Raw genomic sequence first — 24,615 nt, 5'->3', positions numbered from 1 at the left:
GCTATTTTAGTTCTTTGTAAAAAAGAGGGAAAATGATTCCAAACTCTCAGGGTTTTCAAGAATAAATGAAAAGAGGTGTTTCAAAGAGTTTTGTAGTGCTTGTTACCATAGGAACATAAATAAATATTTGTTGTCTCATCTCGAAAAATTGGTCTAGAATTCGATGTTTTCTAAAATATCTTTTACGGTAAAGTTTTATGATTCTTTTTAAAACAATTCTTGTTAAAACAATAATTTGGAAAACTTTTTATATAACAGCACTGATCTGAACTCGTGGGAGATCAGTGACGTGTTTTAAGTTTGTAAAACAGATGTTGACCATTTTTTTCTACCTGTTTCATATTCCATGCTGCTGGAATATGGAAATCTCAAATTTTAAGGTATATGAAAGATAGATACAGGTTTGAGTCTTTAAATGCCCTAGAGATCTGAGTAGATTTTCACCACTCTGCGAACTCTTTGAAATTATATGCAAAATGTTCAGTGCACCAGAATTGTAGTGAGGAGCTCCAGCTTTCATAGTGAACAGCACAGATATGACAGTTCTTGTCTCACATAGTCTGCATTCTAATAGGAGAATATAGACATTGAGTAAAAACATTAAAATATAAACCAGAAAATGCAACTTACAGATGATGGAGATGTTTGGTACAGAATTTAAATATAGTGATGGACCAGGGAGGGATTTAGAGGTTATTTTAGGGTTTTAAGTGGTCAGGGAGGTCTTCTGAGGAGTTGGCATTTTTGGTGGCTTCCATTATAAATGATAAAGGGCGGCCTCCAATACCAACATTAGACAGAGAGGCTAGTACTGGGTTGGCCAAAAAGTTTGTTTAGTTTTTTCCCCTACAGTGGCTGTGGGAGTGCTTAGTTGTCTTCAACTTCATTTGAAACAATTTCATACAGATTGTATTGTGACAGCTGTCATATCAGCATGCACTTAAAAAAAAAACTTATCAAAACTGGTGAATTTTTGTCCAGCCATTTTAATGTTGAAGCTAGAAGAAGGTATGCATCATTTTCAGTGTATTAAGCTTTATTATTTCAAGAAAGGTAAGAAACACAACTGAAATGTAAAAACAAAGTTGTACAGTGTGTGGAGAAGGTGCGATGACTGATGGGACGTGCCAGAGGTGGTTCGCGAAGTTTCTTGGTTCTCTGTCAACATTCTGGTCAAACAACTCTTTGCTGCGGGGCCGTCTCATGCACTGGAAAATGGTCAGCAGCACCCCCGGCCTCTACCCACGGGAAGCCAGTAGCAGGAGATAGCCGACATACTCAGAATACCCACATCAATGAAGTTATTGGCGAAAAATGGAAACGTGTCTGTTATTTTATGGAAAAAATGTAACAGACTTTTTGACCAGCCCAGTACTGATGTTCTGTGATGGGACTAAGCTTCACTCGAGCAGCTGGAGAGCAATGGGGTGACGGGGACAAGGGTTAGAAGAAGTTGGAGAGCTGAATTACAGGTCATACCACGTAGGGCTTTGTAAACCAGAACAAGAAATCCCAAGTTTATTCCGAATGCACTAGGAAGCCATCTCAGATCTTTAGCTAGAGAACGAGAAAAGGAAACTCGAGACAGAGGCGTGATGACTCCAGAATTTGGGAACCAAGAGACCAGAAGCGCAGCCAGTGAGCTGGGAAGGCTGCTGAGGGGAATGCTGTGGCTCCCTGACCCCTTTAAGAGGGAGGGAGGAGTCCTCTTGTCCTATCTCGTTGAGAAGACAGTTACCTTCAGAACAATGACCTGACCATCAGATTTGGCAACAAGCTTGCCAGAAGATTAGAGTTACTGTGAAGTCAGTAGCTAGTAGGGAATGCAGCTAGGTGACATTGGTTTTTAAATGAAACTGCAAGTAGTTCTTCCTTCTTTAAAGTTAACCTTTAATCTATGGGTGGTGATACAGTTAAGAGTCTGAGCCAGAGTATCTGGGTTAATATCACACCTCTATTTCTCTTTAGCTTGCTCAGCCTGTCTAAACCTCCATTTTTACATCTGTAAACAGGGTACCATAATTGCCTGCTCTTTATTTATTTATTTGTTTAAGATTTTATTTATTTATTTTTAGAGAGGGAAGGGAGGGAGTAAGAGAAACATTAATGTGCGGTTGCTGGGGGCCATGGCCTGCAACCCAGGCAGGTGCCCTGACTGGGAATCGAACCTGCGATGCTTTGGTTCACAGCCCAAGCTCAGTCCATTCAGCTACTCCAACCAGGGCAATTACCTGCCCTTTATAGGTTTGCTCTATGTAAGGCATTTAGCTCAGTATGTGGCACTTAGTCGTATAACTAGCCAAGATTATAATGGTGTGTGGCAAAATATTTATCATTTGTGTTCTTTGGGGTTTGTATAGTTTATAGTGTTTAAGGGAATGAAGCAATGTGTTTTATCTTAACTTTATGATCAGCGAATGCCAAATTCTCTACAGGCCATACTAGTAAACAGCAAGGAACCATTAACTGTACTTTCCAGGGATTGACGTCTGGACTAGCTCCTTTATTGGTGTTAATATGAAGCCATGCTAATCTAGAGAAACGTTCATGTGGATGATACTTTAATCAGCGTCAGCAAACATTTTCTGTCTGATAGCCAGTTCTTGTGTTGAGTATTGTGTCCTCCAAACGCTCACCTTTTCTCGTTCTCTCTTTTGGAGCATTCTGCAGCCCCATGCACAACTGTGGCATTTGCCTTTACTCTTCAGTAGCGTAACCAGAAGCTGTATTGTCTCTTTTTAGCATTCCAGGGGATAGTCTCAATTTATTAAGTAGTAATAATTTCATATAAACATACTTGTAGCTACTCATCATCTATTTTATTAAAAGTATAATTGGGGGGTGGCTGGGGGGAGGGGAGCATAAGGGGGAAAATTGGGACAACTGTAATAGCATAAACAAAATACTTTTTAAAAAAGAAAGTATAATTGAAATATAGAAATCAAAATTTGGGCAATCCCTTTATTATTTGTTGTTATTGCAAGGGCCTTTTGAACACACATGCAGATAACTTTTAGATCTTGAATGTGAAATTAATGTGGTGACTGCCTACTAGAGCATTAAGTGTTTTTACATTGTCCATGTGTCTGGTAGCACGCTGCACCAAAACCCAGACAAAACCGAGGTTGCTCAGAGGACAGATGTCATGACTCTGCTGTTTCACTGTTTCTCCATCAGTTCAGGCAGAGCCTGGCACGTAGCAGCACTTAGTTAAATATTTGCTGGATGAGTGGATACAAGTTTTGTATTCCTAGAAACTGTTCTCATCAATAATGGGCTTGCACTTAAGGTGGAGTCATTTTAATAAAACATTAATTAAACAAAATACTTGAAGAGTACAATGTGTAGATTACTTTTCAAGTTAATTACACTTAAATAAGATTTTTAAAATCTTTGTAAGTAGTCTCTGCTGAGCATAAACAAATCTTTTGGAATTTGTAATACTGTTACTTTGCTGCTTAGTGCATCTGCTCTCATTTTTAGACACTGCAGTCAGAGTAAGTGTAATAGGCATTGTTTGAGATACGTGCCAGACATTTCTGGTAGGGCTTCATACTCAAAGGAAATTTCTGTTACACATAGGTGACGAGTTTTGTGATTTGGCTTTTATCCTCCACCAAAGAGAGGGTAGACAGGGAAAACTGATTGTATGTGTGTTCTGGTGAGTTATACTTACTCTGTCACTCTTAAAGTCGGGAGCTTTAAAGAAGTATCCTGAGTGAATAATGCTGACCACGGTGTTCTTAACACAGCACCCTGTAGCAGTGGGTACAGGTCGTGCCTGGGGCTCGGTGATAATCTACTCGTAAGTTAAACTTTGAAGAATGTCTAGAACCCTTAAAAATAAACCCTAAAAAACCTGGTCTCTTTTTCTCTCATTGCCCACACCACATTTGATGATGAAGTATTTTAAGGCAGTTTTTCTCTTAGGCCAATTTTTTAACCAAAAAAAAAAAAAAAACCAAACCCTCTTAATAGGAGTGTACAGATCCTAAGTGTAGAGCTTGATGAACTTTCACAGATGAACAGATCCGTGCAACTGGTGTACAGAGCGAAAACCAGAATATTGTTAACCGCCGTAAAAAGGCTAAGGTTTAGACCCTGGCTGGGCAGTTCCGTTGGTGAGAACGTTGTCCCAGTACATGGAGGTCGCAGGCTCAGTCCCCAGTCGGGGCACACGGAGGAACCCACCAATGAACCCGTGGGTCAGTGGACCAGCAAACTAATGTCTGTCTATCTCTCTGTCTCCCTCGCCAAATCAATGAATTTTTAAAAGGCTAACTTTTAAATATAAAACAACCATAGATTTAGATAAATTTGAGAGACTTAGTCCTGGTTCTTTTTAATTTTATTACTAACTTCAAGGGTCACTTTAGGCAAGTTACTTCATCTTCTGGGGTCTGTCCCCAGTCTTTAAACTGCGGGGCTGAGGCCAAGTGTTTTGTTACGGCTCTAGTTATGTAAAAGTGCAAAGAGAAGGACTGCGGTGGCATAGCTGTGGTACAAAAGGCTGTGGGTAGTGGGATGAGAGGGCACAGTTTAATGTAAAAAGGAGGACTCATTTTTTTTCTTTTTCTTTGTTTTCCAGGTTATATTTCACACTATGTGCTGACTGTATCTACAGAAAATATTTAAAAAAAGATAAACTTTTTTCAAAGATTTTTGATTCCAGTGGAATCTTTGCTTTAGATATTTGTGTGTGTGCGTGTGTGTGTTAGTGAATTGTAACTCCAGAAGCAATGCCTGTACAAGCTCCACAGTGGACGGATTTCCTTTCCTGCCCGATTTGCACTCAGACTTTCGACGAAACAATTCGAAAGCCCATCAGTTTGGGTTGTGGCCATACTGTCTGCAAGATGTGCCTGAATAAACTCCACCGCAAGGCTTGCCCTTTCGACCAGACCACTATCAATACAGACATTGAGCTCCTCCCGGTGAACTCGGCATTGCTGCAGCTAGTGGGTGCTCAGGTATGGTGTGTGACCTGTGACACCTTGTAATTTCTCTCTCTCTCTCCCCCTGTGTTTCCTTGCTGAGAAAAAAATGGTCGAATTAAAACTGGGTAGCGTTGCCCTCTATTTAAAAAGAGTTCTGTTCAGTCCCGTGCAAGCCCTTTATTTTGGTCTGTTAGGAGAGTTAGGTGGTGGCCCCGTAAGTCCTGTCATGTGCAGTAACGATATGGTGGTTAGGCTTTCTCAGCAGTCTTCGCTGTTCAGATTGCTAGCGCAACCTGAGGAATAGTCCCAAGGACCTCTTAGGAGGAAAATACTCTTCATAAAACCATTGCATTTTACTTAACAAGAAAAGTGAAGCTGCTTGAGAATTTAACTTTGTAGACACTAACAGAAATGAAAGATGAAGAAGGGAACGAAAACTGAAGCTCATAGCCTTTGGGAGCCCGGTGTCTAGAGCAGGAGCAGACGACCCTGGGTGCCTATCAAAGCAGTGTGGTAACTCTGAAAGTAGTACTCTGAAAGTTTTATGTCAGTGTTCTCAGACTAGAGATCCATGATATCCTCAGAAGGTTTCACAAAGCCAGGAGAGGCCGTTTTTTTGAGAGCTACATGTGATTCACTTAAATAATCCCTTACTAGGTTCATTTGCATAATGTGAGTCTGAAGTACCATCTGGTTACCGTGAATTATTATCTGGATAAATATATTGGAACTTGGAATCTAACCCTACTGCTACCTTGCTAAAAGCTGCCATAAAACAGAGGAGGTCAATATTGTGTGTGTTGGAGATAAAGAGAACAGTTCTTATCAAAAGGTGTCACCGACAATACCACAAAACATTTGTCAGAGGGGAAAGTACAGCTGATTGTTTTTCTTTTCTTCCTGTACTTTTTATTTCATAATCACTTTTCTTTTCATTTTGAAAATTCCAGTATGACATTTAGGAAACATTTTTAAAAATTGACTTATTAGGAGGTAACAATTTGTGGAGAATACAATTAGGAGAAATACAATATTTTAATGACAAATAATCAAGGCTTACTTGTTTTCCTAAACATATTTGAGAATGAACTGATTCTGTTTCTACCGAATGAGTAAGGCCTTGTCATATGTTTCTCTTTTCATCGAATTTCCTGGGGTGGCCCTGGTTAACAAAATTATGCAAGACCTTCTATGTCTTAACAGAAACAGCTAATGTTTGTGAAATTTCAAGGATAGAGAATAGTATGTATTTTAACACAAAGATTTCCGTCTAAAAACTGGTAGAGCTAATAAGTTAATTAAACAAAGTTGTAGGATATACAATCAACAAGCAAAACTCAGTTGCATATCTATATACTAACAGTGAACAATTAAAAAAGAAATTAAGAAAACACTTGCACTTACGGTAGCATCAAAAAAGAATAAATTTAGCAAAGGAGGTGAAAGACGGGTGCCCCGAAAACTACCAAACACTGCTGGAATTTAAAAAGATGTAAATAAGTGGAAAGACACCCTGTGCTCACGGCGGGGCAGACTTCGTGTGGGGAAGCTGGAATACGACCCAAGGTGATCTGCGGATTCAGCGCAAGCTCTATCAAAATCCCAATGGAGTTCTTTTTTTCTTTCAAAAACAGACAAGTTCATCCTAAAGTTCACATGGAACCACACTTTCTGATATTGAAACTGCAAAGCTCGAGTGGTCGAGTGGGTGTGGCGCTGGCATGAAGACGAGTTTAGATCGGTGGAACGGAATAGAGGGTGCAGAAACAAACCTGTGTGTGGTCAGATGGTTCTTGACACGGTTGCCAAAACCATTCAGTGGGGAAAGGACAGTCTTTCCAACAAGTGGTTCTGGGAAGACTTGATACCCAAGTGTGAAAGAGTGAATTGGGATCTCTGCCTCAAACCGTGTACAAAAACTGACTCCAGGTAGATCAAAGGGTCCATTGTAGGAGCTAGCACTACAAAACCTTGGAAGGAATGTAGGCCTGCATATATTGGTGACCTTTGAGTAGGCAGTAGTTTTTTAACTGTGAAACCAAAAGCACAAGGCAAAAGATAAATTAAACTAAATCAAAATTTAAAACTTTGTGCTTCAAAGGACATTGTTAAGAGAGTGAACAAAACAACCCACAGAATGGGAGAAAATAATTGTAACTCATCTGTCTGGTAAGAAACTTGTGTCTAGAATATGCAAAAAGCTCTTGCAACTTAATAAAAAGAACATAATTTTAAAATAGGCAAAGATCTGAAGAGACACCTCACCAAAGGAGACATAGGGATGGCAGGTGAACAAATAAATGAGCTCAGCATCATTTGTCATTTAGAGTCGCAAATTAAAACAATGAAATGCTACTGCACATCAGTTAGAATGCCTAAAATCTAAAACACTGACACCACCAAATGCTGGCGAGGCTGTGGAACAACAGAAACTCATTTATTGCTGGTGCGAGTGCGAAATGGTGCAGTCATTTTGGAAGTTCCTGTATGATTCTATGAATCTGTTTATCTGGAGTGTCCAAAATAGGCAAATCCATGGAAACAAAATATTGATAGGTTAGTTTTTCTGTAGGGCTGGTGGGGGTTGGGAAGGAATAGATGGTAGGGGCGGCAGTTAAAACAGCATGGAGTTCTTTAAGAATCCCGTAAATTTAGCCCTGACTGGTATGGCTCAGTTGGTTGGGCATCATCCTGCAAAACCAAAGGTCTCCTGTTGGAGAGACAACTGATTTTCTCTTTCTCTTTCTCTTTCTCTTTCTCTTTCTCCCTCCCTTCCCCTCTCTCTAAAAATTAATAACATCTTTAAAGAATAAAAACCATTCAGTACATTCACTGGGGGTTCTGATGTTACCGGGGTCAGTGGCAGTGCACGTGCACACTCGGCACCGCTGTTGTGTGGTTGCTTCGTGAGCATGAAGGAGACCTTTTCTTTTGGCCTCCAGGTCCCTGAGCAGCCGCCCATTACTCTGTGTAGTGGGGTGGAAGATACAAAGCATTATGAGGAAGCCAAGAAGTGTGTGGAAGAATTAGCATTGTACCTGAAACCACTCAGCAGTGCTAGAGGTAAGTGGGATGCAGTTGTCAATGCCAAGCCAGTGTTTATTAAATGCATGTTAATGAGATTCATTTATTTATTGTAAACCAGACTCACTGGTCCTAAATGATGTCATTGCAAACCGCACCAAATACAGTAGTGAGTGAGGGTCTAGGTGATGTTGGAAACATTACTCAAATGAGATGCAGAAGAAAATCCGAGTGTAAATGCAGTAACGGTTTCAGAAGGGCTCGCTAGCATTGGACAGCTCTGAATCGTCTGCCCGCGATTCCCTTTTGTACGGCGTGCTGCAGGGGGTGTAGTGGCATTGGAAGGTGATAGTGGTGTCTGGCCATCACAGCCTGTTATCACCGGGAAGGTAAGAGTAACCACTAGGAACCAACGTGCCAGAACTGTCACGACCTCCAGGTGTGGATCTTCAACTAAGTGTCATTGTCTGGCCTCTCGATCCTTATTTCTCCATGATTAAAATAAGTAAGAGTATATTTAATGTCATGAATATTCACACGAGGTAACTGCTTTTGTGTGCCTCTAAAAATGCCTCACTTGTGTAATTGTATTGCTCACTTTAGATATCCTAGCAGAACCCAGAACTGTTCATATACCCATACGTCAATCAGCCCATCAGAGGAAGTTTTCCTGGCCTCTGAGTTTGCCTTGTAAACCGAGGAATGACTTTCTGCTCTCTTTTAAAGGAGTGGGTCTGAACAGCACGACTCAGAGTGTTCTGAGTCGCCCGATGCAGAGGAAGCTGGTGACTCTGGTCCACTGCCAGCTCGTGGAAGAAGAGGGCAGGATTCGTGCCATGCGGGCAGCCCGGTCTTTGGGCGAACGGACAGTTACAGAGCTCATCCTCCAGCACCAGAACCCTCAACAGCTCTCTTCCAATCTTTGGGCAGCAGTCAGGGCCCGGGGCTGCCAGTTCCTTGGACCAGGTATAGAATTAAATTTTATGGCTGCTCTGCTAGTAATTCTAAAAGTGTGGTGTAGGAACTAGAAATATGTACGGAGGCTAGTTCATTGCAGATTCTACTGTTATCAAACAATATCCCATTTGATAATCATGGCTTGGGTAATTCCATGTTAGTTTTTCAGAGCTCTTAAACTTCCCTTAATGCCAAAGTTTGTTCATATTGATAGAAGTTTTTCTTAAATGTATTAACTTTTTATCTGCTTTCCTAAATAAAATATACAGAATGTAATACAAAAATGCCCCCCAAGCTTAAAAGTCTAACTGTGACTATCTGTTACTGTGTTACCTGTGTATCAGGTGATACCTGCAAAAATGACTGAATTTTGCCCCTCTGATAAGGGGATTTGTCTTATCCCTGCATGAGATAAATTTGGGGTTTGCCCATCTTTTCCTAGCAATGCAGGAGGAAGCTCTGAAGCTGGTTCTCCTGGCCTTAGAAGATGGCTCTGCTCTGTCCAGAAAAGTGCTGGTTCTCTTTGTGGTGCAAAGGCTGGAGCCTCGGTTCCCGCAAGCCTCCAAAACTAGCATTGGGCATGTTGTCCAGCTCCTTTACCGGGCCTCCTGCTTCAAGGTACGCACTCCGCCCCACTTCCGCCAGAAGGAAGCACTGCCCTCTCCCAAGCAGGTAGACGGCTCGGGGTTTAATCAAGGTGCCTGAGTCTTTTCAGAAAATTCAGTTTTTCTTGTAAAGAATATATATAGTGTCCTATTAAAGTTAAATCTTTTTATATTAAATTTGGATGTTAGATATTGAACAATATAGATCAAACCAAGCCTCAGAGATTTTTGTGTTTGGAGAGACTAATAAGCTGTGTCAGTTTTCCACTGAGATACAAAGAGAAATGTTCGGAACGGAGAGAGCCGCTGAAGCAGGAAATGAGCTGTATTTGGCCGTTTGTTCCGAGACGGCTCCACGCGCAGGGTCCTGGGGCTCCAGGTGCCGTTCGGGTTCCCGGATGGGGAGTGATGCCGGGCAGACTCCTTCGTGTTCCAGATCGGCTCCGGGCTGCTTCCCACACCGGTGCCCCTGTCTCATTTACTGTTCATCTCGCTTTCCTGACTCCTAATGTCAAGGCTTCTGGCTTCTGATACAACCCATAACCCATAAGTGCTGCGTGGACCAGGGAGGCATGTCTCCAAACTGTTGTTAATTCGCCCAAGCAACGTGGAAATCCATTCCTAAGTCACCCCATTCCTTCATCTGACACTCAAACTAAAAAACAAACAAACAAACAAAAAAACTGACATTAACCATCCTGTTAAATTCTGTTCTCTCATTTTTTGAAAAGAATAAAATGGCCCACAAAATGAACAGGAGAGTATACAGAATTAATGTTAAAAATTTATTCATTTTAAAAATTAATGATTGATTTTTAGAGAGAGGGGAATGGAGACAGGGAAAAAAAGAAAGAAACAGCCATCTGTCTTTCCACCTTTCTGCATTCATTGGTTGATTCTTATGTGTGCCCTGACCTTGACACAAGGGGATGGTACTCTAGCCAGCTACCTGTCCAGGGCAAGAATTTTTTTTAAAGCTCTATCTAAAAGCCAACCTTATTCTCTTCGTAGAGTCAGATTATTTACTAAAAATGAGGTGTGGACTTCAGGTGTGTGCCCATCCCTGTCACTTTCCTTAGGTACCTCTGGAGCGGTCAGAGCCTTAAGCTACAATAACTCCAGCTGGTCCTGATTGTCCCTAAATAAGGCACATTTGTTGTAAGTGCTGTAACAACACAATTGTGTACTAGAGCCCAGAAGCCACTTCAGAATGTCTGTCTGCTTCAGCGTGGCTTGTTCTCCGGGAACAGCCCCAGGCAGGTACAATGCGGGAAGCTTACAAAGGATGGGAAAGCCCGCCTTCCCCTGCGAGGAACAGCAAGGGGCTCAGGAACCCACCTAGGTGCCCACCAGGTGAAATTCTTGATCCTAATTAAAAGCATTAAAAGTAATTTTTAAAAAGATTGGACATTGTAAATGCACTTATTTTTAACTTGGATCATGATTATTTCCCTTTATTTCATTGTCCACCTACTTTATTCTCTTGGTGTGGTTCATACCACACTCTCACCCGCAAAGAGACTTACCTCCTCATATTGCGCTAGGTCCACACCCTGACCTTCACTCGCTGTGGCAGAGTGTGTGCCAGTGCCCATTTCGTCTTCCTCGTGGGACTCAGGCCGGGCTCTGGTCCCCACTCTGCCTTGCAGGGGTACGGTTCATCCAGCTGCATCCAGCTGTGTCCTTCCAGCATCTCTCGCTTCCATTTGAGCAGCTTTTCCAGCTGCAGGACAGTTCTGGTGGTTCTCAGCACAGCACAGTTGCAGGACTTCAGACGTTGCCTCTCCTGGAAACCCTGGATTGTTTTTAGTTACAGAAACTTTTGAGAGCCGAGTCCAGGGAACCCCAGTATGTCTCGTAGAAAGCCCAGTCTACACGTTACTGAGGGTTAGCCTCCGTTGAGGAGGTGTTCTCACACATATGCATATGCATTTGGTCTTTTGACTTGCTTTTTAATAGTGGTGAAATATGTTTCTTTTCTGTAACTGTAGTTCTTTATTTATTTATTTACTTGGTCTTTCTATGGACTTGCCTAACGAAATTTAAGTTCAATCTTCTTGTAATAAGAATGGAATGTGCTTTCAAATATTGTATCAGTATGACCTAGAAGTCTTGACTAAAACATTTTGTAGCTTCTTTGATGGAAATTTTCTGCTAGAGGAATTTGAGTCCTAAAAGGTTGAGTCCTAGGCAAAGTATGTTCTAAAATGTGTTAGGATGTAAGGTGATCCTAGACAAGAATAAATTATTTTACTTTGATATGTTAAGAATTTGGGCTAAACCCAGCTTGACTTAAAGTGTGAATTACTGGGTATGAGAACAATAGCATCTACCTCAACAAGTTTGGAGAATTAAATGGGTTAACACTTCCATATGACAGTTGGTCAGGTAGCTTAATACATTGACTGGCACATGCTAAGTGCTCAATAAGTGTTAATTATTTTAATTACTAAACGATATTATTACCGTTACCATCATTGTTATAGTTCAGCATCTCAGAATTTACACTTTCTGTTGGTGGCTCACCCTACAAATCTCTGAGGAGAATTAAGCCACGTAGAATTAGTGGCTTATTCATCTTGAGAATCACACCAGTATCCAAAGCTGCAGTTAGGAGTACCAGCTAGCTCAACACCAGGCAAACCCTGCAGTGGTACTCCACAGTTACGGAAAGCAAATGTACATTGTTTGTCAGAATAATTGCACTTGTATTAGTATTTTTTTTTCACTAATGCATAATATACGCACACACAGTTTAAAGCGCACTATGTGTTAAGGTCTGTTCAGTCTTTGGATTTGTTCCAGCACATGCTCCTTCCAGAAGATTTTGACATCAATAAAAGGGAAATGTTTTATTGGCAAAAGGCTGTGCTCCATTTTAATCTTGCTGTTGTTACCAGAAGAAATTTGTTACATTAAAAATTATCGGTTATCTGTAAAGGCCCTTACAAAGTATCAGCCCATTTTGTTCTTTCTCTGACTCACGATGAGATCCTGTGTGCCCAACAGGTCACCAAACGCGACGAAGACTCTTCTCTGATGCAGCTGAAGGAAGAATTTAGAACCTATGAAGCGCTGCGGCGAGAGCACGACTCCCAGATCGTGCAGATAGCGATGGAAGCAGGCCTGCGCATCGCGCCAGACCAGTGGTCCTCGCTGCTGTACGGAGACCAGACCCACAAGTCTCACATGCAGTCCATCATTGACAAGGTAGACCTTTGTTGTTCCTTCTTCTCGGGCTGGTCCTGGGGTGTCGGTAGTTCGTGATCCGGTAACTCTCTTATTTGAGCAGTGTGTGTTAGAGGGCGTACTGCGCGTCAGACTCCTTGTGAGGTGTGTGCTCTCTAGTCGGGTGGCGTGTCATAGCTAGTCGCATCGTATGCCAGTTTGTTCACATAAAGACTGTTTCAAATTGAGGGATAATGGGCATCGTTCACACAAGATTGGATGGGCGTCGTGAGGCTCTGTCCAGTGTGTGCTCGCTCGTTTCTCTGAGAGGCTCTCGTCTCTCACATCGTTGCCTCCCTCCTTGCACTGCTCCCTGAGTCCTGTTCACTGCGTTAGTTAAACCCGTTGTCTAAACGCCTTTATTGTCTGCTTGCAGCAGCCACCTATGGCCTGGAAGATGTTCACATAGAGGTTTCCTATATTCTCAGCCAGAAAAATGTCACCTAAGTTACCAGCCATTCTAAATTTGACCACATTTTCAGTAAACTTACTTCTCTACTTTATCTGTTGTTTGTTATGATGAAAAAATCAGTAGAGTATACATGAATTTTAGGTCAGCCTCCATTATTTCTGACTCTAAGAGCTATTTTTAATTTTCTTAAAATAGGAGCATACTAAGAAAAAACTGGAGTGTACTATAAATGTGTTCTAATTCAATATGAAATATATGAACGCACTATAAAAAAGCCTTAGAATGCCATGTAAATATATTATGTTCAGTCATAGTATTTAATTTTTACTGTTTTACCTTACATACTTATAACCATAGAGATTATGTACTGACCTTTATAGAGTCCACCCTACCATTAATTGGGAGAAATAAGGTCAGGATGTTGCCCTGATATTTAGCACTTACTGAGAGCTGCCTGGGTGCGTTCCCGATGGTTTAAAGAATGCATTCGTGTATTCCTCGCAGCAGTCCCGTTCGATCCTTTTCGTATAGAGGCAGAGAGGTTAAGGACACTCCTCCCGAGACAGACCTGGGTTTGAACCGGGGTGCTCTGACTCTAGCATCCATGTTCATAACCACTTAACCAAACTCAACCCACAGCTCGTAGGTCTAAAATTATGCAACTGACTGATTGTAACATATCGAAACCCTAGTGATGATCTCTTAAAAAAGTAGCTTTCTGAACAATAATTAAAATAAAATAAAATTAAAAAAAGAAGTAGCTTTGTACTGCTAAAGAGAATCTTGACTTCTTTTACAAAGATTCTACAAGGAAGTTGGCCTTATTGTCTGAACTGAACTATGTAACTAGGTGTATGTTCTGTAATAATTTTCTCACATTATGAGCAAGAATTTGAACTTACTATCCAGAGACCTTCATACAGCAAACTGATAAACATGCTTTGCAGGGTATGGGATGCATTACCATTGTATAGAGCAGTAGAACTTGCTGTGATAATAGGATGTTCTGTATATGCACTGTCCAATACGGTGATCACTGGCCACATGTGGTATTTTCTTAATTGATTTTTGAGGTGTGGGGAGGAAGGGAGAGACACAAAAAGCAACATCGCTTTTTTGTTCCACTTATCTATGTGTTCATTGGTTGTTTCTTGCACATGCCCTGACCGGGGATTGAACCCTCGACCTTGGTGTGTGGGGATGGTGCTCTCACTAACAGAGCTAGCTGGCCAGGGCTCACACATGGTTATTCAGCAACTGAAATGTGATTTATGCAACTGAGGAACTAAAATTTTTAATTAATGTAAATAGCCACGTGTTGCTAATGGCTACTGTATTGAACAGTGGGAATATTTATTAAAATTGATAAGAAAAGCAATAATCCTAGTAAATTAATAGACAAAGAAACATGAATTAACAATTCACAAAGGAGAAGTATATCTAGTTGACTGGGTAGAGTTCAGCCTCAATAGTAATTAAATACACATTTAAAACAGTGACAAATCAAATGTTGCCTGTTTAATTAGTAAAAGAAACATATGCTCATACATTGCTGATGGCTTGTAAAATGCATTACAGATCTTTGGGGGAGCTCAGTGAATAAAAATTCAAAATATTCATGTCCTTTGACCAAACTTAGTATTCCTAATAATTTATTTTAAGGAAATAATCTAAACTTGCACAAAGGTTATGAGATCGAAAGAATTAATTGCTATATTATTTATAAAGAAAATGAGGGGATGGTTAAAAAAGTTAAGAGCTATCTACTCAGAACACCGTTTTAGGGCCATTAAAATTACAGTTATGTCAGAACAGATACTTTCTGTAACTAATAAATAGTATTTCATTTCTTTTAGAAAAATTAGTGAAATATTTTAATTCTTTGTGGTAGATACAGGGGTATTGTTATTATATCAGATACTTACTTTTGTGGATATCAAAATGTTTTGTTATATCAAATGTAGCCAAAACCGTAATTTTATAAACTGATTATAACTAGGTAAAAAAGGTGTACAGATGAAAAAAATTAAATATAGGTATGTCAGCATTCTAGTAGTAATATTATTTTTCATGTCTTTTAAAATGTATGCTTTTAAAGAAAAATTATCTTTTATAGAGTGACCTTTTGTGAGGGAAATATTCTCATCTGTGTTAATGAACAGTTAATTTTTCCAAGTATAGACCCTCAGTTATTATGACATAATCAATCTTTTTTCCTATCAAAGGTCATATATGGGCAACATAAGGAAGTTAATGCATTAAGCCTTAGGAAAATATACAACCTGGTGGATTCTAAGAATCCCAAACTGAATTAGGATTTTTGGGAGTTACAGTGGACTTTGTAAATTATTTAGTCCATAGAGCACATGTACTTCAGGCTGAGTCTGTAAAGGTTATAGCCAGTGTCATGATCTTTCCTCTATAAGAGAACTTGAACTCCAACTCCAACTGAGTTCAGTTTCATGGTTCTTGCCTTTGTATAGCATTATCTCTAGACTGTATTTCCAAACTTCAGTTATTTGGAAGGGTCCCAAGAGCCAGACTGTGAGAACATAAAATGGGAGGAGTACTTCCTAGCCGAGAGCCAGGAGCGTTCTCCCCGTGAGGACTGGCGGCAGAGGGCATACGCCAGGCTCTGTAGCCGCAGAGAAATGCAGGGTTCGCCCAGGTAGCAGCAGGTAATCCGGTCTGGCCAAAGCATGGGATGTGCAGGAGGATAAAGATTAAACTTAATAAATTGCAAAAATGAGTGTGAGTATTGTAAATAATCTTTATTTTAAAGGGATTATCTGGCCTTTGGGGAAGTTAATATTTTTCTTTTTTAAGTTGCAGACTCCAGCCTCTTTTGCACAAAGTGTTCAGGAACTAACGATTGCTCTCCAGCGGACTGGAGACCCAGCAAACTTGAACCGCCTGAGGCCCCATTTGGAGCTACTAGCGAACATCGACCCTAGTCCAGGTAAACCAAGGGAAACTCCTGGGCTGTGTCCTCCGCGTGCCCCGGTGCTGCTCCGTGGTGTTTTAATTATTCCTTGTTACAGTCTTCTAGAATTTCCCAAAATGGTTATTTCAGGGTTTTTTCTACAGTATTGTAAGTTTCTGGCTCCAGCCTTCTTCGTCTGTGTTATTACTTCAACTAATTGTTACTTAATACTTTTTACTCTGCTGTTCATAGATTCTCTCTCTCTTTTTACACTTCCTTTTTCTCACTGTAAAGGTGTGCTGTATTTAACCATTCTCAACTCTTGACAAAACTCAAGTTTTCTCCTTTTTCTAAATCATATGTCATTAGTTGTATTTTTGGTCCCATTTTTTTCCCGTTTTCAGTCCCTTTCCTATCTCTCCTTCCTGACCTGAAAGTCACCCAACCTTCAATTTTCTCCTCATACTTCATCTGAGACATGTTGGCTTGTGTATTGCAGTTCCTGTGTATATTCCCACTACTGAACTAAAACTCTCTTTCTTTTTACAGATTTTTTGTTTATTTTTAGAGAGAGGCGGAGGGAGGGAGGAAGGGAGAGAAACATTAGTGTGTGGTTGCCTCTCATGTACCCCCACCACCACCACCAGGGACCTGGCCCACAACCCAGGCAGATGCCCTGACTGGGAATCAAACCAGCGATCCTTTGGTTCGCTGGCCAGCTCTCAATCCACTGAGCTGCACCGGCCAGGGCTGAATTAGGACTCTTAACATTTACTATTAATTTCCAATTTTCTAATTACAAAAGCTTCTCTCGGTCCTTACATACCTTGATTGGTCCTCAGCATTTGATAATGTTGACTACTCCCTTGATACAGGAACTCTTGTAATAGCGTATAGGTGATATCTGTCGTCTTACGGTTATCTTCTGATCTGTCTAAATGCTGTTTCTGTCTTATTTTGACCATTCTCTCCCCTCCTGCCCGCCAAGGAGCAGGATGGCTGTGTTCTGGAATCGTGCGTGCTCCGTCCTCTGTGGGTGATGGTCGCCCATTCCCCGTGCCGCTGTTCTCTCCTCGTAGACAGCAGACCCCAGATGTCTGCGTCACTGCTCTGTCTCACCACTCCAGGCCCCGTCCCAGATGCCTCCTGGACGCGCCGTCGCCTCCTCGCCCCATCTTCGCTGCAGGCCTGCTCTTCCTCCTGTGCCCTCTGTGAATGGCCCGCTCTCCAGGAATGCGAGCTCAAAACCCGAGTCTCTCTTGTTACTTTCCATCTGTTCCTTTCCCCTGCTCCACCTGCCATTCCAGATGACAGGGTCTGTCTGTTCTCCTTCCACTCGGTCCCTTTGTCCCTGCCGGTCAGTGCTGCTCCGGTGAGGAGGGCCTCAGGCCTCTTCCTGAGACAGCATGCCCTCCACTCCGCCCACTGGGCTCAGTTCCGCCTCATGGCTTTCAGCGGCACCCCAGTGCTCGCAGGATGACGGTTAGTGCTCCTGAACGTGGCACTCAGCACTCTGACTTTTTACCAGCCCACCTTTGTGGATTTGCCACCAAAACTGCTTAACAAATCAATCAGAGCTATTCCTAGAACACGTGGTTTTCCTCACTTTTGTGCTCTGATCACTGAGCAACGGGAAGAGCACTTCACAGTCTCGCCACCAGCTCGAGTCTGAGCGATCGTCCTGTGCTCCTGCTGCGAGCGCGGATAAACTGTGCCGCAGCTGAGGCTTCCCCCCACCCCCTCTTATGTGCCGGTGTCGTCTTGTCAGGTCTGTCCTTCCCGCATCTCTGTCTCTTACCGCCGGTTTTCCGTCTCTGCTGGAGTCTGCCAGCCTGAAAACATACCGTTACTCCTCTCGTCGTAACACGCTTCTGACACCGCCTGCCATCCGCCTACCACTCCTCTTCTCTCCTTTTTTATAGCCCTTGAACTTACTGCAGTCAGGAATTTATCTCTGCCACGTAATCCGATCTGCTTTTGTCGAGGTGACAAGTGACTTCCATGTAGCAAACTCCAAACATCAACTGTTGGTACTTATTGTGTTTGGCTTGTTAGCAGCATTTACCATTGTTGTTTATTCTGCTTCTTATGACACTTTTTTCACTTGGCTTCCATGCCGCCGCTCTCTCCTAGTTTACTTCTTTCTTTATTCCATCCTCCTCCTCAGCCTCCTTGGCTGCTTCCCCCTCTTCTCCACAGCTTCTAGTCAGTCTGCCCCCTAGCGTCCAACTTTCGGAGTGCCCCCAGAGTTAATTCTTGTATCTCTTCTGTTTTCTGTTTACTCTCATTCCCTAGAGTATGCTTTAAATGTTATCTAATCATCATTTAAAGTCTCATGGCCTTAAATATTATTTATTGTATTTAAAGTCTCATGGCCTTAAATATCATTTATATAACTCATGAATTTATTATATCTCATTAGTTTTGAAGCCCACAGTTCTATTCAGATCTTAGCACTTCTGAAATTAGGATGCCTTTGTTGTACAAGCAGCGGAATGTGGTAGTTTGGTTAGTAATCTTTAACAGAATTTTTCGGCACATAAAACAATGGTGTGTGTGTGTGTTACAATTGGCGGCAGTTTAGAGTCTGTGCAACAAACAGTGTATCCAGGCCAGACCTTCTTCCAGAACTGTTTTTGAATATCCACCTGCCGGCTCAGTAGCCATCATTCCAGCCTCTACCTTGAATATCAGATAAGAATTCCCAACTGAATCAGTTGAAAAGTGAGGTCCAGACCCCCGCCCCACCCCCATTCCGGTTAGTGACAGCCCTGGCTCTCCGTGTCCTCGGTGCAGACACCTTGGCGGTACCACCCCGACTCCTCTTTCCCTCCTCCGGCACATCTGCCCCGTCAGCGTGTCCTGTGGGCCCGTGCACTCGGGAGGCACCTGCTTCTCCCTCTCACTGCTGCCGCCCCTCGCTCTCCTCACGGACTGCAGAACAGCCTCCTCCTGTCTGTCGGTGTGAGCACAGGTGCCAAGGCGACCCGTCACCCCTCTGCTCGGTTGTCCTTCAGGGCTTTCATTGCTCAGCAAAAGCCAGAATCTTCTCCACGACCTGCAGGGCCCCCCAGGATGCGGTCTTCCTTCACCTCTCGCCCACCCTGTCTCCTGCGCTTGTCCATCCCGCTGGCTCCTCTGGTTCCACCCACACAGGCAGGCCGGCCGCCCCCGGAGCGGGGCTTTGCACTCGCTCTCCCGGGATGTCCTTCTGCCCATCTGGTCCCAGGGGCGTTCGGACCCTGCTTTCGGGTCGGAGATCCGGCGCAGCCTCCTCAGGAGGCCCTCCCAGTCCGCCCGGCCCACAGTGCCACGCACGCCTCTCTCGCTCCCCGTCTCGGCGTCTCGGCTCCGTTTACTCCGCTCCCGATCATCTGCACATTCTGTATTTGGACCGTTTATCTTGCTGCTTCCTGGCTCCTCTCCTTGAATGTAGCAGGGATGTTTGTTTTGATTGCTACTGCTTCCCCAGCGACTAGAGCAATCCCTGGGAATTGGGTGTGCCAAAAAATGCTTGTGTGTGACTGTTCTTTTTACCTTCCCCACCTCTTCATCTTTGTTGTTGTTGTAGTTGTTAAAATTCCACGTGTCCTTCAAAGCCTACCCATTTCAAATGCCATCACCTAAATCTTTCAGAATGTCTCCAGTCTGACGCCATCTCTGCATCTGTGTCCTCACATCATTTTATATTACTTTTAAAGAACATTGCAGCCCTGGCCGGGGGGCTCAGTTGTTTAGAGCATTTTCCCAACACGCCAAGGTTGCGGTTTGCTCCCTAGTCAGGGCACACACACAAATCAGCCAACAAGTGCGTAAGTAAGTAAGTGGAACAACAAGTTGATATCTCTCTCTGCCTGTCTGTCTCTCTCTCGTGCTCATAATTAATTAACTAGTTAATTAAACATGTCATATTTAGCCCCATGGTTAATTTTTCCTTTATAAAATCCCACCGCCAGCCCTGGAGAAATAACATACTAAATGAAGAGGATGGATATCAGAGTTGCTTCATATGTTAGCTCTTCTATTAAACAGTTAAAATTTCTGTTTATCAATACTTGATTTTTATGTAATTTCAAAATACACATTACAGATTGGTTTGCTGTGGGCAGTGCATGGGTAAGTTTTGTTTGGTGCACACGGCGTTGGCCTGCACAGTATTCTAAATTGTTTTAGGTTACCAACACTTAAAGACTGGATAATTTTACATAAAAATCTCAAATTCCGGCTTTCCCTGGGAAACTGTGGTGTATCTGGCAGTGCCAGCCTTGCGTCTTCACATCACGACTATCGGCTGAAGTCTAACAGTGACCGTGACCTGAGATGTGAGACGTCCTCTCCGGTCCAGCGCAGTGCAGTGCAGTCCCTGTCTCCTTCTGTTGTCGTTTCCGACTCTAAGGGTCTCAGGACAGCTGCCATCTGTGGTGTGGGCTGCCTGCTTGCTTTCTGTGACCTTCCCTGTCCCTTACAGCCAGTTCGGTTTGCAACCCCAGATTTAAAAGAACATACCTGTTTCTTTACAATGAACGATGTTTAGGTGAATAAGCTGTCACCTGAAGCTTAACTTGCTTTCACTGAAGTGCTGACACAGCTCCTCTGTTCATGTAATGTTGAGCAAAACAGTGAATAACGTTTTAAAAATGTGTGTTTGTTTGTTGTGTAGATGCTCCTCCTCCTACTTGGGAGCAGCTGGAAAACGGGCTGGTCGCCGTGCGCACGGTGGTACATGGTCTGGTGGACTACATCCAGAACCACAGCAAGAAAGGAGCCGACCAGCAGCAGGTGAGGGAGAGGCTGGAAGCGTAGACGCGCTCCGCCGCGGGTGTCTTCACAGACACACGCAAGCCAGCAAGGCGACACGCACATTCTGGGACTCAGACTGCACTGGCAACATGTGGGCTTAGCGTGGTTAGCGGCCAGTCACTGGATTAGTCTGGTATTTTTGTGTGGCAACATTGAAATGAAATAGTTCTTGTTGGCCTAATGCTGAGCTGGAATCACTTTTCTCAGTGGATGTAGCAGCATTTGATTCTGTGCTAAAGCTCATTCCATTTCGGTCCAGTTAGTCTCTTTGGTTACTGTAACATCTCTGTTTGACAGTACGTACCACTTTTTCGTGGTAATGCTACATCTCTCCAATACCGTTCACATGTTTGTAAATGCTTTTTCCATATTGGTATTGTAACATTTTTCATTCATAATGTTTTTTATTCCAGTGAGCCAAATTTTCTCAAAAAAATTTAAATGAAATATATGGCAGTATAATATAATGCGTCATGTAACTAGACTTTTTAACTTTACTCCCCACAATTTTGTTTCACTCTCAGTATTTATATTACTAGCTCTTTTATTTTGCAGTAGTAAACTTGAGAAATTAAAACTTCGTTATTAATTTATCTGGCTTAGGTAAATATTAACAATAGATTATTCGCTGTTCTTAATCTTCTTTGGGAGACAAGAAATAATTAAAACTGTCTTAAGGAGAATGATATGGATGTAATTATCCTAATCAATCTAAGTACAAATCAGAGCTTTATTTTTTTATTCAGAAATAAATGAAATTAAAACCTATTTTTTAACTCCCTGTTCCATTAGACATTATGAAGAATGTGACAAAATTCATAAAATTAGCCTTTAAATTCTGCCAATTAGTGATAAAAATGCATCAATTTTTCCTTCATTTAGTATTGTGTTTGATAACTTACTAACTCCCAAATCCACTGTCCTGCCTTATCACTGAGTTGTAAATAATGAGTTTCGTTTGTACCTTGGGAGATAGGTTAAGTCCTTGATACAGCCTATATGTCAAGACTTGGTTACAGAGTGTTTGTCGGTTGTAGGGCATATTGTAGATTCATGGTGTGTTATAAAGAAACACAATTACAGCCCTGGCCAGTGTGGATCGGTGGGTTGAGCGCCAGCCTGTGAACCAAAAGGTTCACAATCGGTGCACATGTCTGGGTTGCAGGCCAGGTGCCCCAGCTGGGGAGTGGGAAAGGCAACCATTTGGTGTTTCTCTCCTCCTCTTTCTCCCTCCCTTGCCCTCTCCCTAAAAATAAATAAAATCTTTTTTAAGAAAAGAAACAGGATTATAAATAAACTAAACATTGTTCAAAACAAATATTAGAAGACAGTTTAAACATTTAAAAAGTCCTAAACTTCAGTGGTTTGTTCATTATAAAACCCGGAAGAATATCATCAAGCCCTCATGAAATTTAATCAAAAATGTATGTGAGCCCTGGCTCAGTTGGTTAGAGTATCATCCCGATACACTAGGGTTGCGGGTTCGATCCTCAGTCAGGGCACATACTACAGTCAACCAATGAATGCAAGAATGGGTGAACAACAAATATCTATCTATCTGTCTACTTACCTACCTCCGTCTCTACCTCTCTCCTTCCCTGGCCTCCCTCCCTCCCTCTCTTGGTATGTGTTTGAGAACATACCAGGGTGTCTGGACTACATTTTCTTTCGTTAACTTATTTTGGGACTCTCTGAAACAAGACAGAACGACTTTCCAGCGCTTTCGCTCTGGGCAGTCTAGATAAGTGTATGAAGCAGTCAGTCTGAATTGTTCATCTAGATTGTCAAGATCCTAAAATGGCAGTGAAATTTTTCCATCTTTTTCTAATGTCTAATATTTTACTTTTGGACTTAGCCTCCGCAGCATAGCAAATATAAAACGTACATGTGTCGAGACATGAAGCAGAGAGGAGGATGCCCTCGTGGGGCCAGCTGTACATTTGCACACTCCCAGGAGGAACTGGAAAAGTAAGTGCAAAAAGTCACTGAACTCGGCCTTCTAGCTGAAGAAGGTCGAGTTACTAAGTAGAGTAACTTGCTGCCATGGAGAAGTACAAGAAGAGTAGGTGTATTCTCTTCAATGAACAGGAAATGTTTAGAAAGTAATACATGAGATGGAATTTTTAAAAAGAAAATTGAAGCAGTCTTTTCAGCTTTCATTTCATCGTGCCTAAAAATAGGAAGCTATTTCTGGTTAATTAAATCTAGAATTGAGTCATTCTCACTACCAAAATAGAGATGAAAATTCTGAGAATTTTCATCAGTTTTCACTGACTGATTTTAACTAATTGAGTAACATATGACCAATGGAAAAATGGCCTCTTTGCTCTATTAAAGAAATTGTTTAATTTCCAGGTTGAGTTTCACAAATATTCAAATTTGAAGGACTAGGTAATTTCAATGATGTTAAATTTTCCAGCACATAGTAGAAAGAAAGAAAAACTTTTAAATTTTTTTTATAAAATCAGCAATACTAAGTTTGACAAATGGTATAATTAAGCTACATATTTATCTGACATACTAACATTTGTAAAATCCCAAATATTAAACTTGGAATTCAATAATACATTAAAGTAGACACCATGGCTTACTGCAAAGGTAGGTAGCACAATATTAGTTACTATAAGTTATAGAAGAAATACCTTTTGGTTGATCATATCCAAAGATGCCAAAAGGCATTTGAATAAAATTTAATGTCCATGATAGATCAAAATCCCTTATTAGAGCAAAAATATCATAGGCACTTCCTCAACATTATATCTTATAAGCCAGCATGATAACATCATGCTTAATTAGTAAATGTTAGATTTAGTCTCATTTAAGAGTAAAGCAAACTTCTGTGCTAGTAAAACAATTATTTAATATTCTAGAAGTAGTAGCAAATGTATGTGAACAAGAGAGTAAAACATCTTAACATTATTACACAGAGCAATTCAAGAAGAGCACTGGAAGCTAAAGAAATGAGAATTTGCACTGACCAGCACGGCTCAGTTGGTTGGGCATCAATTCCCGTTCAGGGCACATGCCTGGGTTGCTGGTTCGGTCCCCATGTGGGATGTGTGTGAGAGGTGACCAGTTGATGTTTCTCTCTCACATTGATGTTTCTCTCCCTTTCTTTCTCCCTCCCTTCCCCTTTCTCTAAAAGAATAAATAAGTGAAATCTTTAACAAAAAAGAAAGGAGGCCTTAGTAAGATTGCAAATCAAAAAAATTTTTTTGATGAATTGCTGTCATATAAACCAGTAAAGTGAAATTAAAGATTCCTTTTGCATTAACAACAAAAAGGTAAATATGAAATTATAAACTCTAAGAAGTATTCAAAACCTTTATGCATTGAATTAGTAGACTAGCTGGGAACATAAGGAAAGAATTGGCTAAAAGAAGAAGAATACTGTATTTTTATATAAGACTGGGCATTATAAAGGTTTTATTTTCTCTGAAACAGTAAATTCACTGAAATCCCAATTAGAATCTTCACATGATGATTTTTAGGACCTAACAATCATTTATTTGGAAGATTATGCAAATAGCCAAGCACATTCTGAAAAAAGAAGGGACTAGACTAATAACTAGAATAATAAGCAGTAGTTTGTATTATGAGCTAAAATGTATACAGGCTATAGTATTGGGATAGATCAATGAAATATAATAGAGAATGTAGAGAGAGTTCAAGACACACGCCGGGACTTGGCACACGTGTTCAAGGTAGCATTTCACACCAATAAGAGAA

At 41.6% G+C, this 24,615-nt stretch overlaps 1 protein-coding gene across 2 annotated transcripts in view; it reads left to right on the top strand.

Annotated features, from left to right (window-relative positions):
- The window catches only part of RC3H1 (ring finger and CCCH-type domains 1), a 62,806-nt gene that overhangs the window by 22,036 nt on the left and 16,155 nt on the right, over positions 1 to 24,615 (top strand). Inside the window, exons 2-9 of one of the 2 annotated variants that reach the window (XM_045838351.1) lie at positions 4,589 to 4,970; positions 7,880 to 8,000; positions 8,688 to 8,927; positions 9,361 to 9,536; positions 12,533 to 12,733; positions 15,996 to 16,122; positions 20,747 to 20,865; positions 22,742 to 22,854. In XM_045838351.1, the coding sequence (XP_045694307.1) occupies positions 4,740 to 4,970; positions 7,880 to 8,000; positions 8,688 to 8,927; positions 9,361 to 9,536; positions 12,533 to 12,733; positions 15,996 to 16,122; positions 20,747 to 20,865; positions 22,742 to 22,854 (1,328 nt within the window). In that variant the 5' untranslated portion in view covers positions 4,589 to 4,739. Of the gene's footprint in view, positions 1 to 4,588; positions 4,971 to 7,879; positions 8,001 to 8,687; positions 8,928 to 9,360; positions 9,537 to 12,532; positions 12,734 to 15,989; positions 16,123 to 20,746; positions 20,866 to 22,741; positions 22,855 to 24,615 lie in introns of both variants that reach the window. The other variant, XM_045838350.1, reaches the window with a different exon arrangement.

Source organism: Phyllostomus hastatus, unplaced genomic scaffold (assembly GCF_019186645.2).
Source record: "Phyllostomus hastatus isolate PE091 unplaced genomic scaffold, TTU_PhHast_1.1 phas_contig_283, whole genome shotgun sequence".
NCBI lineage: Eukaryota > Metazoa > Chordata > Mammalia > Chiroptera > Phyllostomidae > Phyllostomus > Phyllostomus hastatus.
Note: the sequence above shows the minus strand (reverse complement) of the source record. Positions and strands in the feature narration are given on the sequence as shown.